This window comes from Opisthorchis viverrini (genome assembly GCF_000715545.1).
Source record: "Opisthorchis viverrini unplaced genomic scaffold opera_v5_1, whole genome shotgun sequence".
NCBI lineage: Eukaryota > Metazoa > Platyhelminthes > Trematoda > Opisthorchiida > Opisthorchiidae > Opisthorchis > Opisthorchis viverrini.
The window spans coordinates 634,113-657,472 of record NW_008751657.1 but is presented as its reverse complement, the minus strand read 5'-3'; the positions used below and the strand labels follow the sequence as shown (position 1 = coordinate 657,472).

The following is a 23,360-nucleotide window of genomic DNA, read 5'->3' as shown; positions in this document are numbered from 1 at the left end:
CTAACAAGCGGATTTAACGACTGAGTTGAGTTTATTTTTCAGTTCCTCAGATTTCTGCCAATTTTCTTTCACGGTGACACGGCAGAGACCTATGCTGATACGATTGCTCTATGTGAGTCCCCAACAGTCACTATCGTGTTGAAAACACCATTTAACTATTGCAGCAGGCTGGGTAAGGAAATTGTAACAACGAATATAGTGTGCTGCTTAGAATCAGAGCACTATATGGGTCCATAAAGATCCAACCCACTCCATGAATAATGTTCAAGAGACTGATATGCGGTTCTCTTGACGTGTGGCCAGAGACACGAAAGTCATACCAACCGAATCCGTTTTCTCTCCCCCAAAACAGTGGCCAAACAAGTGGATAGAAAAAAACTGCATGTGAAGTTCGAGAAGCATGGACTGATCCCATCTATGAGGAGTACTCAGTTCACACGGACAAACATTCACAAATCAATTGAACAGATAGATAAAACAGGATGGGTACTTTGGTCAACAAAGCAAAAGCACGGGGGTGGGGGTCTGGAACCTACCTGGTCGTTCATCGATGACCAGGGCGGACACGTGACTATGAACCTGCGGTAGATACAACAAAGGATCTGGAACACAAATGGAAGATGATGCCTAAGCTCCAAACGTCCAAGCAAAAGTACATTGTTAAAAGAAAGCGAGATAGCGGTCCATATGAATAAAACCCGCACCTGAAGTGACTGGGAATGAAGGTGCCCCTAAGAAGAAATGGGCGCAGTAACAGGACCAACACAACCAATTTCAGTAAGAATACGTCTCAGTAGTGTGCGGAAGCACAACAGTTTGCAGTTCGGTTTTGTTCGTCTGGAATAGTTTTCCTATACTGTATTAACAAAAAGCACATCTAGAGGCGATAGACGTTGGTGAAGTGAATCTAAGATGGACCAGTGGGAAAAAAATCACCTTGAAAGTTGACCACTTCGGAAAGTCTTAGACATGTAGGAGTGTTTCTGTGAGAAATGTGCCGCCAGGTCACCATCCAGCGAGCGAGTGCAGAACGAAGATGGAATAAGGTGAAATAGTCGAAGATGATTAGAATGGGCGGTGATAGACAGCTGAATATGAATGGAAAGGTAAGGAATGGAAGTGTAGCACAAGTGTCCCAAGACGAATGCGACAAAGGAAAAAGACCGCACACAGCGACCGTTAAGCGGCACCATTCGAACCGAAGGGACAATGGGCGAAGCGGTGAATAGGTGGATACGATCAAAGGATTGTACAACGTCTTCGTGGCTTTCTGGCTGTCACTGCTTTTGGTCGTTGGACTTGGGCCAATTGGCGTTGTCGAATTTCTCTAGCGACCCTCGCAAAGACCTATTGTATGTAAAAAAAAATGGAATAAAACCGAAAAATGTTCCAGTATATGGACAAGGATGTTGTTAATGGGAATCACTTACTTTCGCAAGTCAGCACGAAAGGGGAAAACTTCGTGCAATTTGGTTAACTAGAACTTTTCCCACCTCAAGCAGACACGATGGAACAATTAGGACTTTGGGAGGAGTAAAACGTGATGTCAGTTTTAGCCTGAGTAACCGACCCCATTCCACCAAAAGACCGTGGTCAACCAAACAAATAATGTAGATTCCAAGATGTCTCTGGAAAAAGGGGGTGTATGTTTCATGGATGCTGGTGCATTTTCCGTACAGCCTTTGAGATTGTTGTGGTGGTCCCTCAATTGAGCTGGAAGCGCATATCGAAGCCGCCGTATCTCCTATGAGGACGGAAGGTGCTTCATCTAACGGTTGGATAGGCAAGAAAAGACCATCCAACACGACCAATGCGGTCGAATTAGACCGTACGCATCCTTAACAGGGGTTCATTTTTCGTATAAGTAATAATGAGAGGATAACAACCATTCTTAATTCATTGGCCGACAGTGGCGTGTAGATAGTCATCTATGTGATATATGGTGCAACTCCTATGTTCTGTTGTCCTAACAAGGGAATTCACACGCTACAACGAGAATAAAACGCTCCGATGTGTTCACGTTCGCATCACTGTCGTCTGAACAACCCTCCTCCTTTTGTGACGCACACCAACGAGAGAAAGTGAGCGCTGGACTGAAGTTTTCCTATTATTAAAACTCATTAGCAGTGCATATACTTAACCGTGCCGTAGTTTGGATCCTGGTTAACGAAAAAGAGTTAACGATAACGTCGACACGCAGGTGGTTTCAAGACTGTGGACAAACCAGACTGCTCAAAGTGTACGTATTTCGTGAGTTTGGTCCACCTCAGTTTTAGCCTAACGGATGACGGGCAACCGCTGAAATTTTTTGCCCTTGCACTTGGGTGGTCGGAAAACCCCTTAGTGAAGGTGTACAACGGATATGTAGCTAGATGCCAGGCAAACGAACGTTCTCCAACTATCAATAGAAAGAATCTTTCGTCATTTGTGCCAATCACTCTCGAAAGAGCTAGTAATCCGGGCATTATTAGAAGAATCTAGAAAAATAAATTATTCAGCTGCAACATGCCTTCGGTGCCTCGTTGCCATGCCATCCAAGGGAAGTACGAAGGCCCAAATACTGCCAGGTTTTTGAAACCTAGACAGGAGCAGTCAATAAGTCTGGGTCTGGTTCGAACCACGGACCCTCTGTTCAACAAGTTCACGCCCTGACCACTGAAATATCGGGGGATAATGCACTCCAGTCCGTCATAATATCGCACCTTTGAAAGCAGCATATTTGTATACTTGGTCAAGTTCTACTTGGCTAGACCCGGATCGGGCTTTTTGTAGAATTCTTACTCTGAAAAGTCGCAGTTTCTCGTGTGTACCCACCTTTTCCGCAGGAAAATCCCCACCGAATAATGTTGACGGACGGGAACATTAGCATCATATGGAAGTGCTGGGGAATAGGAGGCTGATACGCGTTTCGGCATGCGCCTGCTATATCAACTCATTTGGCGCAAAGTAAGTTGTAGACCAGAATGAACACAATTTAGTGCACTTATTTTCGAAAATTCTAGACGAGCTTCACACCATGCTTATCTAGAACCATAGAACACCATCGGACTTACAACTTTAGGATTCACACTAGCCATTGTTAAAGTGTGGGTCCAGTGGTGAGAGTTGGAGTGAGTGACGAGATGTGGACGAATAAACTTTATCAACGAACACACCTATAGTGCATAGCTAACTGTAAATAGGGTGAACGCAATGGATAAGTCAGCCAGTTACTGAGAAGATCCGCAATGCACACTCATATAGTAAGTAAAAAATCACAAATCTTCAACTAATTTGTCCGCTTTTTCCGGTCAATATACATCCTGAAAATGGAATTAAGTTCAGTGGTGCATTCTGTCAGCCTATGAGATACCAAAGTATACTTGGGTTCAAAATGTTTCAAAATCTTATTGCTCTGCTTGTATGTAATCCTCGAAGATTTCGTTATCTTGCCCCACCCCACCGACAGAAATAGTTGGCTATTCTTATAAGCTATGGTATTCTGAATGTTTTTTCTATATACGTTCAAAGAAGCTTTTCCAGAATATCTGCCTTCTGGACAACTGTCAAACTCTTCTTTATCGGACTGGGCCGAAACGAAAACCGATCGGCTGCAGTGAACTCTATTTGATCCACTTTCAAGCACCTCTCCCCCCGGTTGACCAATCGAATTAGCCCAAGTACCGACACGGAGAAAAACTGAGCTGTTGTTTTCGCCGTAATCTTGTTGACCTTTCAAGCAATCGGAAAAAGTTTGGAACCGATTGAGAAGTCATCATTCCAGAAGAGCATGGTAAGCAGTCAGTAAATAATCATCCCAAATAAAAAACTATCGATTATTTACCAAGCCCTTGTTCATGCGAACGAAACCTGTTGACCAAGTCTAGGCTGATGTATGCATAGGTTGCAACTGGGTTAATAAAACGAACAACAAAATGTATTCACGCCCATAAATGAGCGAACCTGTTGAGCGAAAAACGCTCCCGTGGCACCACCACCAACACTAGATACGAATACAGCTAACATTAGTAGATGAGGTGGAACACTTATCACAAATATCAACATAGCACCGGTAGATAATAATAAATAACACTAATAATCGCTTAAAGGAAACACCCATTCGGTGTCCAGGCGACATGCCATCCGAAAAAGCACAAGCGACGAGATATTACCCAAGCCTAGAAAGGAGTGATTGAGATGCCAAAAGACAGTCTGCCTCACAGAACTCTTTTCGCTGAGCTCTGTGCTGAGTGGAAGCGACCGAGAAGTGGACAGTGTATGACCTGGCAACGAGGTATGGAAACACTAGCCAGTAAACTTAGCCGGGTCGGCAACTGCCGCCTCTCTGAATGTGGACCCCGGGACTCAACTTACCAATGGCTAGTGACACTGGCACGAATGGCGCTATCGCACATCAAAGCTACCACCTTGAATTCATAGCTACCCGATTTCCGTACCGACTGAACATGTCATCACTACCAAGGCTTGGCTGTATGCCGCACACTCTCCCGTTTTCCGGTGATCCAAACTGTAGCAGTTGGAACTCATGTGCCTATGGTACACGGTTTATAGCTGATAAAATGACTGATCGATTTCTGGGTACAAACCGCGGACCTTATGGTCAGTAAGTTCACGCATTAACCACTGAGTTATCCTTAGTTCTCACTGGCAGACAGCGTCTTGCGAATACCGGGTCATCTTTTGCCGGAGAATACTGTTTTCCGTGCCCCATTCAGAGCGCGGCAAGCAGAGAGGTGGATGACCTTTGGCCTGGCAGATTGAGAGATTCCGAAAGGCCTGGGTACTATTGGTGCAAAACACCTTCCACGATGGGGTCCACGTGATCCTTCTATAATCAGCAGCATCTTCAATTTTGCTCTCAATCGAAATGCGTTTTCGAATTCTATCAGTGGCACCAAACTCCAAGACAGCTATTCAAGGGGACGAAGCGACGTTGAAAATCACAATGCTAATGAGGAGGGTGAGTGAATGTTAGCCCACTTAACCCGCGTTATGCCCTCCATCTGTCATAATAGCTCGCAATAAGTAATGTTATGGATGCGCTGACCTAGCCTGAATTTTTATGGACAGTTCAGGAACCCGAGAAGTCCCATAAATTAACCACTATGCTGACCCAAATTGCCCAGGCGTAGGAGCTACTGGTCATAAAGCTACTAATCTGCATTCAACTTTGAGTTGACCTTCCCTACCGTGTTCAGTGGCTGGGGCACGGAAATTTTACGTCTGGACCACTTTGGCTTTGTCCTTGTGGTTACCGACTGATGGCGTTTGCTGAAAAATGTGGGGAAAATCAGGGTCGGACAAGTAATTAAGGGTTGCCCAATGCAGAACTACTTTGCATTGAATTCTATCGTAGTGGTTCAGGTTTTCAGTGCACAAGACACAGTCTGGTAGTTAACCAAGGATACCAGTCAGGGATGGGAATATATACATAAGGAAACTCCTGAATAAGAGACGACTAGCATCAGGCATAGTTGGCATATTTGTTTAAATTCCTACAGGAATTACGTACACCTTGCTGAACCACGCAATTGACACTAAACAGTATCTCATGTGACCGAAATTCACCCCCCTCAAGTGGCGGGTTTTTTTAACGAGACTACCCGCCCCATTATTCGTTTCGACTCGTATTCTTGTACGTGAATGAGTTCGTGTATTCAAAGCGCTGATACTATGTCGCACTGTAACAACAAGCCTATGGACAAGCCTGTCCGGTCTTGTGGGGCAGCCGTATGTTGGCTCTCAGTATTCGCAAAATGGAAGTGACTTTTCGAAAGCAACGAAGTGTCCCTAATGCACAAAAAGAGACAGGCAATTGAGTTCAGAATACGAGTCCAAACTTTTGAGCCCCATAAAGGCATCCCAGGGCCTCAGCGATGCCAGGAAATTATTCCACCAGACTTTTTCCGCCGAAGGTATGTTTGCATCACTGGACAATGAAATTTAGTGAGCTTCAAAAATATGAACGTAGAATAGGGTGGTTTTTGGTCTGAGTACATACGCAACAAAATGCAACATTTTGGCGCAAAAAGTTTTATTCCACTCACAAAGGTTTTGCAGATGAGAGCACTGTGCGGCCAATGCCCCCCGTATGTTCTCGTAACCAATATGATCAGCTGAACCATTGGTGTGTATGCCTTCACAAGCCAGAACTAACATATGAGAGATAGATAACCCTCACTATCATCTAAGACAGCAGGATTTTCGAAAACGATGAGCTTTGATTCATGACGTGAAGCCCGCGATTTTGGTTACCGATGTGCTCATATTATCCATTAGTATCTCAAGGTCTGTATTTTATTTTACAGCATCGAGTTTAATGTCGCTATTTTGTACAAAATCCACAAGTCCCTTGGAACCAGCCGAAAGTGGTCCAGTATGTTTCAAAAGTTTGTCAAGTGACCTGATGAGAAAACCTGATGAGGTCAATCGATCGATGGATAACTGTTCAAGGCGTCGGACAGGCCAATCAGTCCATTCAGCCGTGAATACCCTTACCCGTTTACTTGGGTCCAGCACGCGCAGGTGGATTAACACGATCACTCCGCATATGAAATGTCCGGGGTTCATGCATATGCACTGCTGATGAACCTTAGCAAGAACGAAACTCGAGTTCAAAGATGTCTCCCTCTTGAATTAACCATGGGGAGAGTCTGACAGCTCAAAAGAGTGATGTGAATGCGACTTTTATAAATCCCATAATCGACTACAACTATATATTATTGTTTTCCTGTATTTCAAGTATAAATCTGCAGACGACCTGCTTAGCACTCTCGGTATTCTGGAGAGCCCACAACGGTGCTGGGGTGGTCACATTCAGTGACGGGCGTTGTACAGGCTGAATGTTGCCTATCACTAGCTACTAGCTGTCTAATGGTTGGCTCAGGTCACCGGGTTACCCTGCAGACAGATAGGGCTCCAACTGTTTCACTGGCTTCATCTAATTAAACGGTTATGGAGAACCAGTTGGGCGTCCTGGTGTCTTTAAAACTTCTCTCATTGTACGCCCTCTAATCACGCCCCTAGGATTTATGCCAGGTAGAGGGCGTTCAGCTGGTATCATGAGAAGCCCAGTGTAAACCGCATGGGACATTGCGTACCAGGGTGTGTCAGTATAACGGTGACAAAAGAATCCGGAAACACAAGCAAGAGCACCAGAACTATCATGTGATGCCTTCCCTTCGTTCGCGAGTGGATAGGACACTATGGAGCCCACGTAAGTAGAACATAAGGTTGACGGAAGTTAGGGGACTGAGCCCCAAGAAGGGCAAAATCGGTCGTGGGCTGTCAAAGGGTTTTAGCAACCTTGTGAGTAGTTCCCTTTATGAAAATATTCTTAAACCAATTTTAACCTTTCGATCATAACAGCTCATCTTTCAAACAAGTTAACGACTCATCGGATCACGACCTTTTTTCTAACGATGCCGCATCTCCGCTCCTCAAAATTGGCCAAATTATGTGTTTCCCGCACTATTATCGGTTTGCTCTTTGGGTTGCACCACTGGCAATTTGAGTGTTTTAGTCCATACCTGGGTCGGAAAGCGCAGTGACAGCACCACATGATTGCTGGGCTTTGGCGTGTTGTCATGGTAGTTGACAGGGCGTACAATAGAAACGAAACATTGTGAATGACCTTGAACATCATCACAACACGGTCAGGGGCATGCCAAAAGTACGTAACTGCTTGCTTCTTTCATTGCAGAATGGCCTTCTAATTTGGTAGACTGCTGCAGACATTGAGGCCAATGTCAGCCGTTAATCGAAATGAACAAGGTCGATGAGGAATTCGGCCAAGGATAGCTGCTAAAAACAATACATGTATTAATTCGCCCCTCTTGGATAGTAGCATAAAGGGGTAAGAGAGTGAAGAAAGCTTCCGTAAGATTCAGACACAAGGTCCATAGGGTAGCCAAGGAGACGGTCAGTTGCTTAAAGAACCACTGCGATTTGTTCAGCTGGATCTCAACGATAACGAACATAATACAGCCGATACCAATACCTGAATTCGATCAAAGGCTGGAGTGTTTCACGGTGTACAAATGATGGCAGACGCAGGCCAAGGTCATCCAATCATCAGGGTCCGTTTGTTGTGCCAGCAGCATAGACAATCGGAGCACTCCGAACAAACAACGGTCGGCTGGCCCAAACAACGGCAGAACCAATCAATAGCTGGATCAATCACGGTCGAGCGCATTCGAACAACTAAATAAGAGTTTAGAATCGTGGCCGAAAGGACTATGTACACATTGATAAAGAGCCAGCCTTTTCCTTCAATAAGACGAGACTCTCCTGAGGCGATTGATTGATTTATGGAATCACGACATGGCCCATGAGGTTTTCTGAAACATGTCCCTAAAAAGAATTGCTTTGGAAAAGCAAATGATCTACTGACACAGGACTTGAAGTGGTTTCAATGGCCGACAAACTACCGATAAAGCTGGTAAGAAACGTGTGAGCCATGCGTAGCATCCTCAGTATGGTTCTGAGCACAAATATTACCGCATAAGAAATAATCTGGCGCGTAACGCGAATCGATTAGCCATATCCGCATTTTTCTCTCAAGTGGCTGTTCGTTTACGGAGTACACAGGATGCAATTGGTAGAAAGCTCAAACGAACTACCTGTTATTTGCAACTTAATTGAACGAGCTGGGTTTTTAAAAGTACACAAGCTAGATGAGACAAAGGCAGTAGAACATAAGGTTGACGGAAACTCGGGGGCTGCGCTTGCCTGATGAGCCCCAAGAAGGGCGAAACCGGTCGTGGGCTGTCGAAGAGTTTTTAGCAACCTTGTGAGTAGTTTCCTTTACGAAAAAGGCTGAGTCGTGGGCTTCGAAGAGTTTTTAGCAACCTTGTGAGTAGTTTCCTTTACGAAAAAGGCTGAATCTGTTATGTAAGTCACCTGTGACGTGTCAGAAACGGTGACCAGAACGACCACCTGCCTTTCAGGACGCGGCAGAATTCCTGTTTGTCAGACCACTGACCTTGCCTAAGAAGCATTCTGAATGGCTTGAGGGTCCACATTTTGATAGACATACGTGCACGATGGAGCAAGCGTTCTCGCCACTGTTGTATTCAGCCTTCCCCAATCGTCAGGCAACTTTCAATACATCCACAGGATGTTCTTTTAAATCGAGCTCTCCGCCACTTTACCCATACTCGATTGCGACAGAATCCAATGCCATCCTTGAATCAGTACTCTTGAGTCCCACCAGCGGTTCCATCACTACGTAAAATAGCCAACAAGTTCATTAACGTTTTCAGAACGAAGCAAGAGTCGTGTGAACAATACGGCACAGCGGGAGGGGGTAGAAAAATCACGATCGTCTCATCCCATGGATAATTTTTGCCCTAACAGACATGTATTGTTTGGTATGGTTAGGCATCCCCTCATTTATATGGTCTGTTTATCGTGTTGACAGCGTGCTTTGCTCAGTTGCTTAACAAGACCGAGTAAGGATGGGGCAACTAACCAAGTAAACCAAGTCATAGTAGACTAGAAATAACAAAGAATATACAGCAATGCCCCTGATTAAGAGATGGCTCCCACTGAGATACTTCAGCCACTTTCTGAAAGTCATTGCTTGATCTGCCACGAGATTTCGAAGACACTATCTGTAACCCCATCAGGTTGATTTACCGCTTGATAGAGGACCAAACAACTCAGCGCTTATGACCTCCGGCCGGCCGCAATCATCAGGAACATGTTAAAGAACAAGAATAACCATCGATGAACAAAACGTTGACAAGAAATCGTTGAATCTGGGTGGTGTGAGGGGACTGCCAAAACCCCTGGACATTCCACTACTTGCTTCACCCTACTTGGGGCTTCAGATCGCTAGTGGCCGTGATAGTCAACATAATATGCATGTGAAATTAATGTAACCGGAGAACCGATGAGGTCAGTCCTGTTCGGTACAGCAATAACATCCCTCAACGTGATGCTAAGCGCTGAGCCTCCAAAGCAGCGGTATTCGATAAACCCGCCTTCTGCTATAAAACGCCTAAGCTCGAATGTCGAAGACATGCACCATTGTTTCAAACAGCGAACAAAAGGTTATTTCGATTGTTCCTGTGCGTAAGGAGGTCACTCAGAGTAATTTGGCCTGTTCGCTCGCACCTCCTAAGCAGGACACCGTCCAGGCAGTTCAGTCGTTGCCTACGTTTTTACAGTGATCACTGTTGATGACGTCCTACCTAAGGATACGAAGAGAGAGACTGCTCTAAACATTTTCGGTATCTGTAAGCGGTTTAATTTGTCCGACTTAAATCCAAAAGATTTCTCACCGCTAGGGGGTCTGCATGGGTTGAGTCAAACATTACAAAGCCAAACCATCAATAATCAGGGCAGAGAAAATCAAACTCACGAAATCGACATTCTGTTGTGTTTTTGCCGACGTCTCGACATACGAAATCTTCAGCTGTCGGGCATATTCCTGTCCAGCTTCGGTGTAGCAGACTGGGGAACTATCCTTTAAATCGATCTTATTGGCAACAAGAACCATGGGAAGATTGTCGGTGTTCTTTGCGCGATACACTTGATCACTACAGAAGGACAAAAAAGCCGTAAGTCAGCAGTTATTCACATATGGAATGAAAATCACCAGCAAGTACACGTTTGTTATGCTTGCTTGTGGATCCCAAGTTCACTTTCAGTGAACATGGACAGGCAGTGACTACTAACTTGTTGATATTCACAGAAAATTAGTCATAACACAAGGGCTCGTCTACCGGTGGTCTACTCCTTGTCGGGTATAATTATCTGTTCGCATCCATTTTCACATCAATCTCGTTTGAACAACTCAACTCAGTCCACGCCAAAATAACTCCATAGGCAAACTGTTGCAGCAAACAATTCGGAAGTGCACATGACCTTTGAACATTACGCCGATGCGAATCGTCCAGATGTGGCACCCTTTCGGTGCCTAGCTGTCATGCCACCCGAAGGAAGCACGACGGCTGGGATACTGTCAGGTTGCCCAAGCCTAGACAGGGGAAGTCGAGAGGCAGAGGTCGGGTTCGAACCACGGACCTTCCGGTCAGTAAATTCGCGCTCTAACCACTTGGACCATCTCGCCGATGCGAATGCGGCCGCAAGTTGGATCAAGGGGAGGTCAGCCGGATGAGAAAGGGTAAGCTATATGAACCTACGTTAACACGTATGTAACCTGCCTGGAAGGTTGAACCACAAGCAGTCAACGGCATCCGTACTCTTCTACCTTTCATCGAGACCGCGTTTGGTCGGTCCCGTGCCACTGTGACCCACAAAAAGTTTATGGATATTTTTCTGACAATCACAGACGAGCACCTGGAGCCATCGTACGACCCGTACATGGTCTAAAGCTGCTTCCACCACTTCTGATTGTTGCTAGTACCAATAATACTGTTATTGGCGACAGCGAGAGCCAATGCCTCCCCATTCACAACAATGATTCAAGACATTCAATGATGCATGCCGGATTACATAAAATCTACAGCTTCATTTTCTGGAATCACGGCTTTTCGTTTGCCCCCTAATTTGTTGTCGTGATGTTTCAACGTGTTGGACAGCGCAACACACTCTGCTTAGAAGTGCCTAAATCTGAGAAGAATCCGTCAGTCGTCCAAGCAGGCAGTGTGTCGAAAAAACAGGTGCACTAAAGGTCGTTGGATAATTTACATATTGGCGTGAGGTACACTTCATTTGAATAAACCGTAGCGCACAGTGTCATTCACTCCAATCAAAGACCAAGGGGCTTCAGTCGGATCACGGGTCACTGAACACGGAAAATCACGAATAGATTAGAACTCAAAATGGACTCAACATCGAACAGCAAATTATTCACTTCTGTGAATTTTCACAAGTTTTTATTACCGCCAAAACACCGCTAACAAGAATCAAGCTAAGTTTGGTGCCGATTCAGATGTACCGGGTACGTCGAATTTAGTTTCTTTGTTCTTGTAAACCGCATGGGTTTGCATACTACTGGCTTGGTATTGCAGTTGTCAGGCGGGTGAAGTGGGTGCACTGGGCAGCTGGATAGTTAGCACAAGATAGAACTCCCGGAATAAACGCATTCGGGCACTCATCATAGCGGTTTCCCTTCAAAAACTTCCGAAATGGAAGTGTTACGGTTAGACTGTTAGATTTTCCTTCTTCAGTGTGGTTCTTCAAATGGTTAAAGGTGCTGCATTTTGAAAGCGGATTTAGACATACAATGTAGATGGCATGATCCCAAGGAAACCAGGAACCGGAGTGTTGAGGGACTAGCTCATCCTGATGAAGATGGCGGACGAAGGCATTCAGTCGTTGCACTTTAATCGACGGTCGTATAGCAGGCATACGATAACCACACCTAATTAACTGTGAGGAACCTCTTAAAAAGTGGGCTTGTTCGTACGGGTATCATGTACTCAAAGGAACCTTCTTGAAACGCACACCTCGATAAAAAGTAAGAAAGTTTTGACAGGTCAAAAGAACTTGTTAGATAAATACCAATTCTTGAGTGGTGTGAACTGAATCTGACCCAAAAAGGACGACAGATTAACGGAGATACCAGGTCAGCTCAGGTCCTTGGTGCAAATCGAACCAAATCTGGATTCCTGTCTTTCGAAGCTTTCAACAAAGAAGCTACATCCACTCGAACAATGTAGCCAATTAGGAATATAGATAACATAAACAGATGGAACACATATATGTCATTCACCAGACACAGATAGAATGCCGTTAGGGACGGTCGCCTAGTCACTAGCGATGGTCACCGCAACCGGTAAGTTGGATCGTGAGTGTAGAGTGAGAGTAATACGATAAAGAACACGGGACAGTTTTTCCTTGACATGTTTGATTTCCAAACCCTGAAGACAAATACGAGTGTAAGTTATATTGTATGGTAAATAACGGATGGCGTCGTGGCCTCACCGGGACTATCTGAGTGTTCGTTCTTTCAGGTTCCTCCGGCTCTGAAAGAAACACGCGTAAACACAGGGAATCACGCCATCCAAAGGTCTCGTCAAAAATGGTCGAATTCAGACAGGGGAGGTGAGTACTAGTGGTGCCTTTGTGGAAGAGTCCCAAAAGACAAAAGTGATTATGATAGTTGTTACTCATTAGACTTAATTCGGACGAAAACTTTACTGTTGTACTATGAGTGAATGACAAACAGCCGAGCTGATGAACCCACATGGCGCGATCACACGGACTTGACACGCACAGGGTGATCGCTCAAGTGAATAGGCATCTACATGAAGCCGATAAGACCTGTTCAGTCCGCGTAAGCAAGCCGTTGAGAGGATGGGAGATGAAACGGCAGTCGGTCGTACGTTAATTACAGGTGGTGCAAAGCATTCCCAAGGCAGCCTTCGCACAGGTTTATGGGAATATAAAGATGGTATATATTCCCCTTACTTACAAATCGGTTAGCTAAGGCCATCGATCAATCCAAATAAGCACACAATAATCCGGTCTTCTGTAAAGAACCAGACCGTATGGATTGCATGACCTGCTGAGTTTTTCACTCGATGTGGTCATTTGCAGAATTATCCTATCTTACTATTTCCATTTATACTTTGCAAAAATCGCTCAGCTGTAGCACCCTTTCGGTAGCTAACTGCTCTGCCACCGGAATGAAGTACGAGGTTTGAGATACCGTCACATTGCCCAGGCACAAATCAGAGTAATCCAGACGCAGAAGTTGAGTACGAAACTACGGACTTGCAAAAATGCTCAGCTGTAGCACCCTTTCGGTAGCTAACTGCTCTGCCACCGGAATGAAGTACGAGGTTTGAGATACCGTCACATTGCCCAGGCACAAATCAGAGTAATCCAGACGCAGAAGTTGAGTACGAAACTACGGACCTTCCGGTCAGTAAGGTCGGGCCTTAATCACTGAGCTATATTGAGCTTATTTCTGTTGATCTTCAGGACTAAAAGATGAAAAGAAAATCAATCGGCATCCAGTATCCTTGACGTCTTATACGGAAACGCCTCAAGGACTTGTAGTAGTGAGCACACGATAACACACGGCAGTTTGAATAGACCAAATAATTTGGTCAACATTTTTACTGTTATCAGGAAACTTTTTGAAACAAGATCCCCTCTCAGTATGCGCTTTCCTATGCATTCCAGGCATTGCAAAGCAATTGTGTGGCTGACATTTCTAGTAATATTGATGAAGGAAAATGTGAGAGAATTGAAACCTTATCCCATCTTCTCTCGACGTATCAATTAAGGTGGTGGCTGCGGTAGCTCAATTGATTAGCATAGTTATTTTTGTGTGAGAGAAAAAAAACAAAGGACTGTGGCAGTCCCATTCTGGTCACCTACGAAAATTTGAACAGGAACGCCACCTTTGCACATCAGATGATTCGAGAGCCGGCTTGGTACTTACCGTGTAGGGCCGAATTTACACAACTAACGTTTGGATTTTTGGTAGTGTAAGGAGACCTGGGAATTTTTAATGGATATTTCGTCCTGTAATTGAAGTCAACCTACGCGGCTTTATCCTTATTGTGAATCACTAGCAGTGCGCGCACTCTATGAAAATCCAGGTGGTTTCAAACCTTCAACCTTCTGGCTAGTCGTTCGAACAGTTAACCGCTCGGTCACGAGCACCAGTGTGACAAACTCGCACTGATCCTTCAGTCGCGGAATAATTTCAGGGTTTCCAAGTGGATGAAAAATGACGTATCGGAAGTTTGAGCAAAGGTCTTATCGAAGCAAGGACTTGCAGTTTACCTGGAAAGTAGGATAGTCCCACCTGACGGGAGGAAAACATACTTCTGATAGTGCAAAAGTGAATTCATGCACTATTCGCACTTCCGGAATGCTATTGATCTCAATATTGTCTCTCTATGATGACTCGGAGAACGAAACTCAAACCTGCTAAGCCGGACTGACAGAAATGCGATCAACAGCAGTGCATGCTAATGTCAAATATGTATAGACCATTCAACCACTGGCATGCTGAAAAAGGTAGGTTGCACGTTCACACGGGTAACTGAACCAATATTTGGCTGCACACTCTATCTGGCCTATTTCGCTGAAGACGTGTCGCAATTTTCTTGAGCCAGACAGACATGTGGAAGCGGATTGATCATATTCAATCAATCCTTTCAACCCAGGCACTATCAGTCGTCGCCCAAATCATCCAAAGTCATATCGTGGTAAAACAGTCTGCCGATACGTCTAGAGCGGAATGTAATGAAACACACCGTCAAGCATAAAATTGGTATGTATAGATCGTCCAACAGCAGGACGAAATGAAATCGGACATACCGAAACGGTGGCTAGTTCTACCACATAAGAGTCGAAGACCTTGAAGGTACGAATCAAATAAGTTGCACCGAACGTTGCTTTTCCCAGGTTTTCGGCTTTCAAGTTCCCCCTCACTGGAACCTCAATATTGCCCAGCAAAGTCATCGACTTACTGTCGTTTCAAGAAAGTGGTTTCCCGAAAGGAGCGGGTGAAAGTGGTCTCTATTCTACAGACCGACTGGATCACTATTTGTATGCAACATTTGAGTGCACACTCGAGTCAATTAGTTTGTTTTTGTAAAAAGTCTACTATCTCTATCCGCATTTCAAATGATTCCTCGTCCTAGAGAATAATAGACAGGGGTGCTGTTCAAGGTCAAAGCGCACACTTGTTACGTAAAGCCTTGTTGAATCTAGTGCCGTTGCTGCGCGACTTTTTCTCTGATTTAGGTAGGAACCAGCTTCCTGTGCATCGGCTTTCGCCGAGTCGGATTGCTCCATCATGGAAGAATCGTCGCCTATAGCACAATGCTAATGATATACGACTTGAAGTATCAAAGCTGTCATTGTTCACTCATCATGCCCGAGTGGCCAAACAGAAACAAAGTCGGTCTTTGTTTCGTAGTTATGTATGATGATGAACCGAACAGTCAGTAGCCTACTGTGTGCAGGACCTGCATGAATAACTGCCATCATGTATAGGCATAATACATTACTCATAAGGTTGCTGAAAATTCTTCAACAACCCACGACCGGTTTCGCCCTTCTTGGGGCTCATCAGGTAGTTGCAGTCCCCGAGTTGCCATCAACTTTATTTTCCACCTGAACCCAAATTGCATAATATTCTTCCACGTGTGCGTTTACAGAGTTGTAGCGGCGTGGCGCGTTGCGTCCATCATCGAGACGGAAGTGACTTGATAGCACTATGAGAACTGTTCGAACACCGTTGGTAAGCCATCTTTACCGCTTCCATATTTATTCAGTACTGGAAGAACAGAGACGAATTGGTAGCTTTAGGGAAGTGGAGTCCTAATCTTGATAGCATAGTAGGCAAACGAGTGCCTCTAATATCCCAGCAGCCCCTGCACACTGGTTCGGTCTCATCATCCATACCGTGTGTTTCGCCCTCTTGGGGCTCATCAGGTAGTTGCAGTCCCCGAGTTGCCATCAACTTTATTTTCCACCTGAACCCAAATTGCATAATATTCTTCCACGTGTGCGTTTACAGAGTTGTAGCGGCGTGGCGCGTTGCGTCCATCATCGAGACGGAAGTGACTTGATAGCACTATGAGAACTGTTCGAACACCGTTGGTAAGCCATCTTTACCGCTTCCATATTTATTCAGTACTGGAAGAACAGAGACGAATTGGTAGCTTTAGGGAAGTGGAGTCCTAATCTTGATAGCATAGTAGGCAAACGAGTGCCTCTAATATCCCAGCAGCCCCTGCACACTGGTTCGGTCTCATCATCCATACCGTGTCAGCTAATGCAACCGAGTAACTGCTACTATGTTGAATAGAATATTTCAACAGCTTGCAGGTGCAATTGGCTGCGCAGTGCAATCGGATGAGATAACTGCACCAATAAAAGCGACCAATCAGGTGTAAAGGCACGGTACGGCCCTGGAAAACACAGCGAGTGATCCACAGTCTGGCACAAACACCCAGTCCGTTCTGTTGGGAGTACAGTGTGTACGCACCTGTTCCGGCAAAGGGCGAATAAACTCAGCGGCATGTTAGCTGCCATGGCGACTGACTGGGAGACCAACATTCACAATACACAGACCTATTTCCGAGGCAGCAGCTAGCATATCGGGGACTACACAAGGACTATTTCACTTCCTCTGGGTGGGACCAGTAACACCATGAACAAAGCGGAATACGAAAATCAATGTCATCGCCTAGCCGGCACACACTACACGCCGTGACGAATAATCAGCAGTGAGTGATGGGACAAAGATCCTGGTTATATTCAGAAGGAGTAAAATTTCGTCACAAAGCTCCACTGCAAGACAGAGAGACGCAGATGAAACGAAGTGTTGTGCGGCAGAAATTCCAGCGGTGTACATACGTGTACGTGATGACAGCGTGTGTTGTGGTTCTCGACTTTCTGTGAGGAAAATCAACTCACCAAACAAAGCATAGTAAACCTTCGGGACAAGTGGATTTACACAAAACACTCAATGATTACGGCCAATGTGGGAAACGAATACGACCAGCATGAGAGAATAAAATGGCTACGATTATTTCTTGAAACCAGACGATCAAAGCTGTCCGAAAGCAATAAACTTAACGAGACAGGAAACCGGGTTAGGGACAACTCATCAGTAAACGCCCGAACAGCCTCTGTGAAAACTCGAAACAGGTATGGTCGCAACATCAAAACTAAACCCTACTGAAATTGCTTCAGGTCACTCAGCGTAAGAGGTACGTTACAATTTTCACAAAGGAAACTACTCACAAGGTTGCTGAAGACTCTTCGACAGCCCACCTTGTGAGTAGTTTCTTTTATGAAAATATACTGCGATATCCGGAACATCGTGCCAACTGAATCATGAAGCGGCCTGTTTGCAGCGCATTCAGTTGTAGAATACCATAAACGAGAGATTCAGTTGAGTCTCTCGTGAAAACCAAATTGATCTGCAGATGAGTGTATTTCTCGAGTTACGTTACAAGTTGTGCGGCTGAAGGGTCGTTACATACGATTTCGCCAAAGAAGTCTTAGCAAGTCATCTACCCGAGTGGTGAACCTTTTCAACCTATTAGCTTCCTGGCACACCATGAGGCGGTGGATGTCGATGCTGATTCAACCGGAAAATGAAGGGTGGAATGCGAACACCTCCGGTGTCCTTCATTGCGTTTTAACGTGATAGGCGTAGTGAAACAAAGGCAAATATACTTGAGATCCGAAAAAGCGTGTAGGTTGGGCTCAGAGTAAAGGAACACTAATACGTCCTCGCCCAGATGAACTCCAATATATGGAGCATGGCCGGGTCACGTATTCGCTTGGCAGGGAAGAATATCACTGGATCCTGGTGTTTAGTTAGTAAAATGCAAAAAGAGATGACAACGAGGTAATATACTCGCCATATGACACACTGACGGCATGTAACCAACTTGTGTTTAACTAACTAATATCAACAGCCTCGTAATGGGGATTTGAGCGACACGCGCGAGACAAAGATGTGGCACAACCGGCAAGCTTTTCCGACAGTTGCCAAAGAAAGCAATCTGCGGGTTCCTCCGAGGAACACGAACAGATATGAGTTCTAAAGGAAGCTAACTGTAAACATGGTTTCGTTCGTGTTAGAAATCAAAACACAAAGGAACTCCAAAATCCAGCCAGATGAACTTGAATTAAATGAGCTAACATTCACGGTAGAAATGGTGACTGCCGCACCAGTGGCGTGTTGTCAGAGAAAATGAACAGGCCAACTAAGAGCAGAGGAATGTGGAGCGCACACAGAGTGACGGCAACTCACCAAAATCCGGGAAGGGCTCTCAAAGTTTCCAGATCATTTATTGCATAAACGAGTAGAAAACCTTCCCCGCTACGGAAGTAATTTTCTCGGATACCAATGTACTCTTCTTGTCCTGAAAAAATAATTCCAAGGTGTTTAGACATTTTGCACAAACTGTATCGGAGAGACCAGACTACGAACACCAGAGAAACCAAATAGACAGTAAGAAACTTATCACCCATTTTCCGCACCTCTCAGTAGAGAACAACAGCCTAGTACACGAATTTTGGGGAACTGTGGGTTGACCAATCTTGAGTATGGTAACATGTATGAAAAGCCAGATTTCCGCCGTTTCAAAATTATAGAAATTTCAACGGCCCAAAAGACATAATGCCATTGTGATTTGGCGCGATAACTAATTCGATAGAAAAACGCACCATGAAAAAACACCATGATATTACCAGCGCCCCCTTGTGCTCTACTGGCAGTATATCGTCCACAAGAAACTGGGCAAATTGAAAGTGCACACCACTGTTCCGCTACGAAGTGACGAGCTGTCGATAAGTCTGCATAATGGATGTGGTGCTCAAATCCACGGTTCCCCACGAAACCACGGATAACTACCGCTGACGAAAGGGGTAAGTTCTTCGAAAAACTGCAAGTATGATCCATTTTGTCATTTATAAGTGCACGACAATCTTTTTGAGTTTTTGAGCGAATTTCGCAGTTCACAACGGGTTAACTTAAACTTCTCCATAACGTGTGAATCAGTCTGATGAATATTTGTGCAAGACACTGTTCTGCGCCGGAGGAATTGAAGTATTCAGAATATTTAGGCATCAACATAGGAGACTCAAGGTGAAAGGAGTGTTTTCCGAGACACGGGGGAAAGAGACTAATTTATCTATAAACACCCTTCACTGAAAACCGACAAAACAGAAGTAATGAACAAGAAACAGCGAGAAAGGATGTATGGTTGTAGTCCAGCTGTAGCACCCCTTCGGTGCCCATGCCACCAGAGGGACAGACAACCAGTCTTTGACGCGGAAATCATAGCAATCCAATTGCATACGGACAAAAACAACTGTTTCAGTCGAATGAACAAATGGTGTGCAAGTTGGAATAGCTGGCTTTCTAGATATGAAAATATCACATTTCCAAGCAGATTACAAAAACGAAGAGGTGGCACCTAATAAGGAGTGCAGCACGCTTACCAGCAGTGTCCAAAATATCGATTTGGACTTCCTCGCCATCAAGTATGATTTTTTTGCGATAGGAATCAGCTTTTGTTGGTTCGTAATCTTCAACAAACTACAAGGTGGATAGTTAACATCAAAAAGCTTGGTAGGCACGTTACCTCATCGTACATGAACTGTAGAGTGAGGGCACTCTTACCGACACCTCCAGACCCGACCATGATTAGTCGCAGGATTGGGGCCTGCTGTTGCGGCTGCTGCATAGCGACTACAGTTATCGATAAACAAGCTGTAAAAGTAGTAATATTATATTAGTCCGGTTAAAACACACAACCAATCGAATGTTTTATAGACAAAAAACGCAGGTCATAGGAGGTAGTGATGACGGAGAAATTCTTGTAGTGAAAATTAAGAGGTTTCCTGGTCAGCATAGCAAGATGGCAACAAACCCCTCATAATACACGCATCAACCACCTATCTTCCACAACCCGAATTGATAAGCCAGTAACCAGGCCACTTCCTCTCACGTTATAGTTCACCATGATGGCAAAGACTACTGCTAATGGTAGTTGTGAAATGCGTGGAGCTACAGATATACGGGGCACACGAAGAACAAGCAATCGTTAGCGAAGTACTCGGGGGCTGCATTTATCCGATGAGTCCCAAGAAGGACGAAACTGGTCGTGGGCTGTCAAAGAGCTTTCAATAACTTTATGGGTAGTGGCTGACAACGATCTTTTGTAAAAAAAAATGAACGGGTGTGCGGGGAAATGTCACAGTACGGCGAACCAACAACATGAAATCTTTAGCGTACTGAATATCACACCTCCATTGTCAGATGTACTTCATCATCATGAGGATGGGCGTTCAGCTAGCAGTTACCAATCCTTTGCATACACCATTAACTTGTATTTCCCACTGTACATTTTCAGCTCATGTGCTACCGTTATTAGACGACCAAAGCGTACGTTACGCCCTTCTATTGTCTTCCTCCTAACCTCAACCACGAACTACTCGACTTTTGCAGCAATCTAATCGTCTAATAAAGAAATGGATCATATTCTCCGACCCACGGTTTTCGATGCCGCTTGTCACTCATCAGATGGCATGACACGATGAACTCATTGGTCCCATACAAAGCTTAAATTAACTCAATCAAACCTAAAGGTCTAAATGAAATAGAAACTCATACGTCACATTGACCATACAGTGTAGACTGCATTGAAGAATGTAGCCACTACGATTCTACGATATCCTTGCTGGAAAAGCTTTGTATTCGCCCGAAAAATATCGCGTATGCACGCCATATTTTATTTACATACAAACAGGAACCTGTTCAAAATGTCGACCAGTTCGTTCACAAAACTGAATTCAGTTGCTAAAGACTGTGAATTCAAAGCAGTATCTGCTGTGGAACATACAAACAAAGCAGTTCTGGATGCCTTGATAACCGGACTGCAGTCGAATACCATTCGGGAGGAACTGCTAACGTGGTGTGAATCAAACCTTGACAAAGCCCACGAAGCCGCGCGAGCCCTTGAATTTGCACAGAACAATCACAATCATATGTATACAGACAACCCGTTACTTGTTCTGTGTCTACTCCTTTGTCCATTGTTAATTCCGAAACAATTTCTGCCTCTACACAACAAACATGTTACTTTTGTGGAAATCCTAAGCACCCTCGTTATAGGTGTCCCGCTAAAGAATCAGTGAGCAAGAGTGGTGGAAAAGTTGGATATTTTCAACGCGTCCGTGGGTCCAGAGCCTCAAACTATCACGTCGGTTCAGCTCAAGAATCCTCACTCCCTTCATTATTCTGTGCCACTGCTCTCAATTGCCTACCCAGAATCGCAGCAGATATTTTGTTTAACGGCGTTGTTGTCGATATCGGCAGCTCCAGAAGTTTCACTTCTTCATCAATCTTACAAGTCAAGTTCATAAAACTATTTCTGTACGATTCTGTGGTAGCGATGGCGTCAAGGATCCACTCATGTTTCACCAAAGGTTAATGTCTTGTGTCGTGTCCATATAAGTATGCTGCATACGAACGGTTGTTGTCCATCCGACTAAACTTACTGGTTAGTATTTTTCGTACTTCGTTGCAAGGTCATACACTGTCCACTCTCAGTCACCTCTATTCACTGAGGCTTACTTCTTTCATGGTTGCGTGGGAGTCAAGCACCAGTATGTATTGATGGTGTGTTACCATCATTGATGGTGCATGAGGCCCGAGAAGGGATGTACACTTGGATACCTCTGAGGATGAAGGGGGCTCCTATTGACAGCCCACGTTTCTGGTAAAGACTTATGATCCCGATTGGAGATAACCAACCAGGGAATTGTACTCAACGAATATAAGACAACTATTTTGATTCATGATGATCCCACTGACAGGAGGCTTCCAAGGGCCAGTCGATGAGTCAAGTGGAACAATATGCGGGCGTTTTCAGAATCCTCCGCTGCTTCCACTTCTTGGGTCTTTGGGGTCCACCAAGCTTCCTGGTATCACCTGGCGTCGGATGATGCGTCGAGTTGCGTAGTAATTTCGGCCAGGAGAAACCCGTTATCGGACCTCTAACAGGTCTTTTCAAATACCGAATGCTTTGGTGATGACGATGGTGATTGAGTTGCAGGTAAAAGTTCCGGGATTGAACAGAGCTTCAGATATTTGTCTTCAGTGTTCGTTAACATCCAACAGTGGGCTAGTAGACAGGCGTTGAAGGAGGCAGTTCTGATACGCTTATCTTGTTTCTGGATCCATGATTTTCTCCACAATTAGGCTAGGTGTGCATGTTTTACGTTTTACTTAAAAAGCGCAATTAAAGGTAGCAGCGAATAAGTGCATGGTCAAAATTCATGCTGATATTCCAGAATGATCAGCAGGTAGTGATCGACCCTCGCCGCCGTGGACCAGCTGCAGTGTCTCCACGCCACGAAGGGCACGCGACCAGTAGCGGGAAGAGAGCAAGGGGGAAGTCAGTTCAACTACAGTACTTGTATCCTGAATACTTGTTTCTGACAGACAGCGTACATTAATGCAGAGGGAGTTCAGCGTGTGAGCAAGAATGGAACGATTATCGGATTTGGGTCGCATTCTCTAGCCAGCTCACGAAAAATGTAGCCTCCCTAGTGAAAAGAGTCTATTGGTCGGGGATTGACCGATCAGAAGAAAACTACCCTTATCATAGTTAACGGGGAGCAGCCAGTGTCTCAAACAATTAAATAGTGCACCCAACGTGAGCTGTTCCACTGGTGACCTGTACATTTGCGAACAAATGAACCTTGACTTCCACTAGCATTGTACGCCCTTTGAGGAAGTCCGTTAGTCATTCGCTGAATCTACCACCAATAACGGAAGTCATTTCCATCAGCAACCACTGACGTAAAAGTTTACCCAGGGCCTCACTAAAATTCACGTAGAGAACGCCAATAGGACATACCTCATCCACATCCTGCGTTCAGAACTCCAT

General features: G+C 44.9%; 1 protein-coding gene across 1 annotated transcript in view; it reads right to left on the bottom strand.

The window, feature by feature from the left end:
- Positions 1–357: 357 nt before the first annotated feature.
- The window catches only part of T265_00011 (hypothetical protein), a gene marked incomplete at both ends in the record, with an annotated part of 36,762 nt that continues 13,759 nt past the window's right edge, over positions 358–23,360 (bottom strand). The window contains 5 exons of the mRNA XM_009163668.1: positions 358–1,347; positions 10,367–10,544; positions 18,713–18,824; positions 19,906–20,002; positions 20,049–20,176. Coding sequence (XP_009161932.1) covers positions 1,240–1,347; positions 10,367–10,544; positions 18,713–18,824; positions 19,906–20,002; positions 20,049–20,176 — 623 coding nt within the window. The remainder of the gene's footprint in view (positions 1,348–10,366; positions 10,545–18,712; positions 18,825–19,905; positions 20,003–20,048; positions 20,177–23,360) is intronic.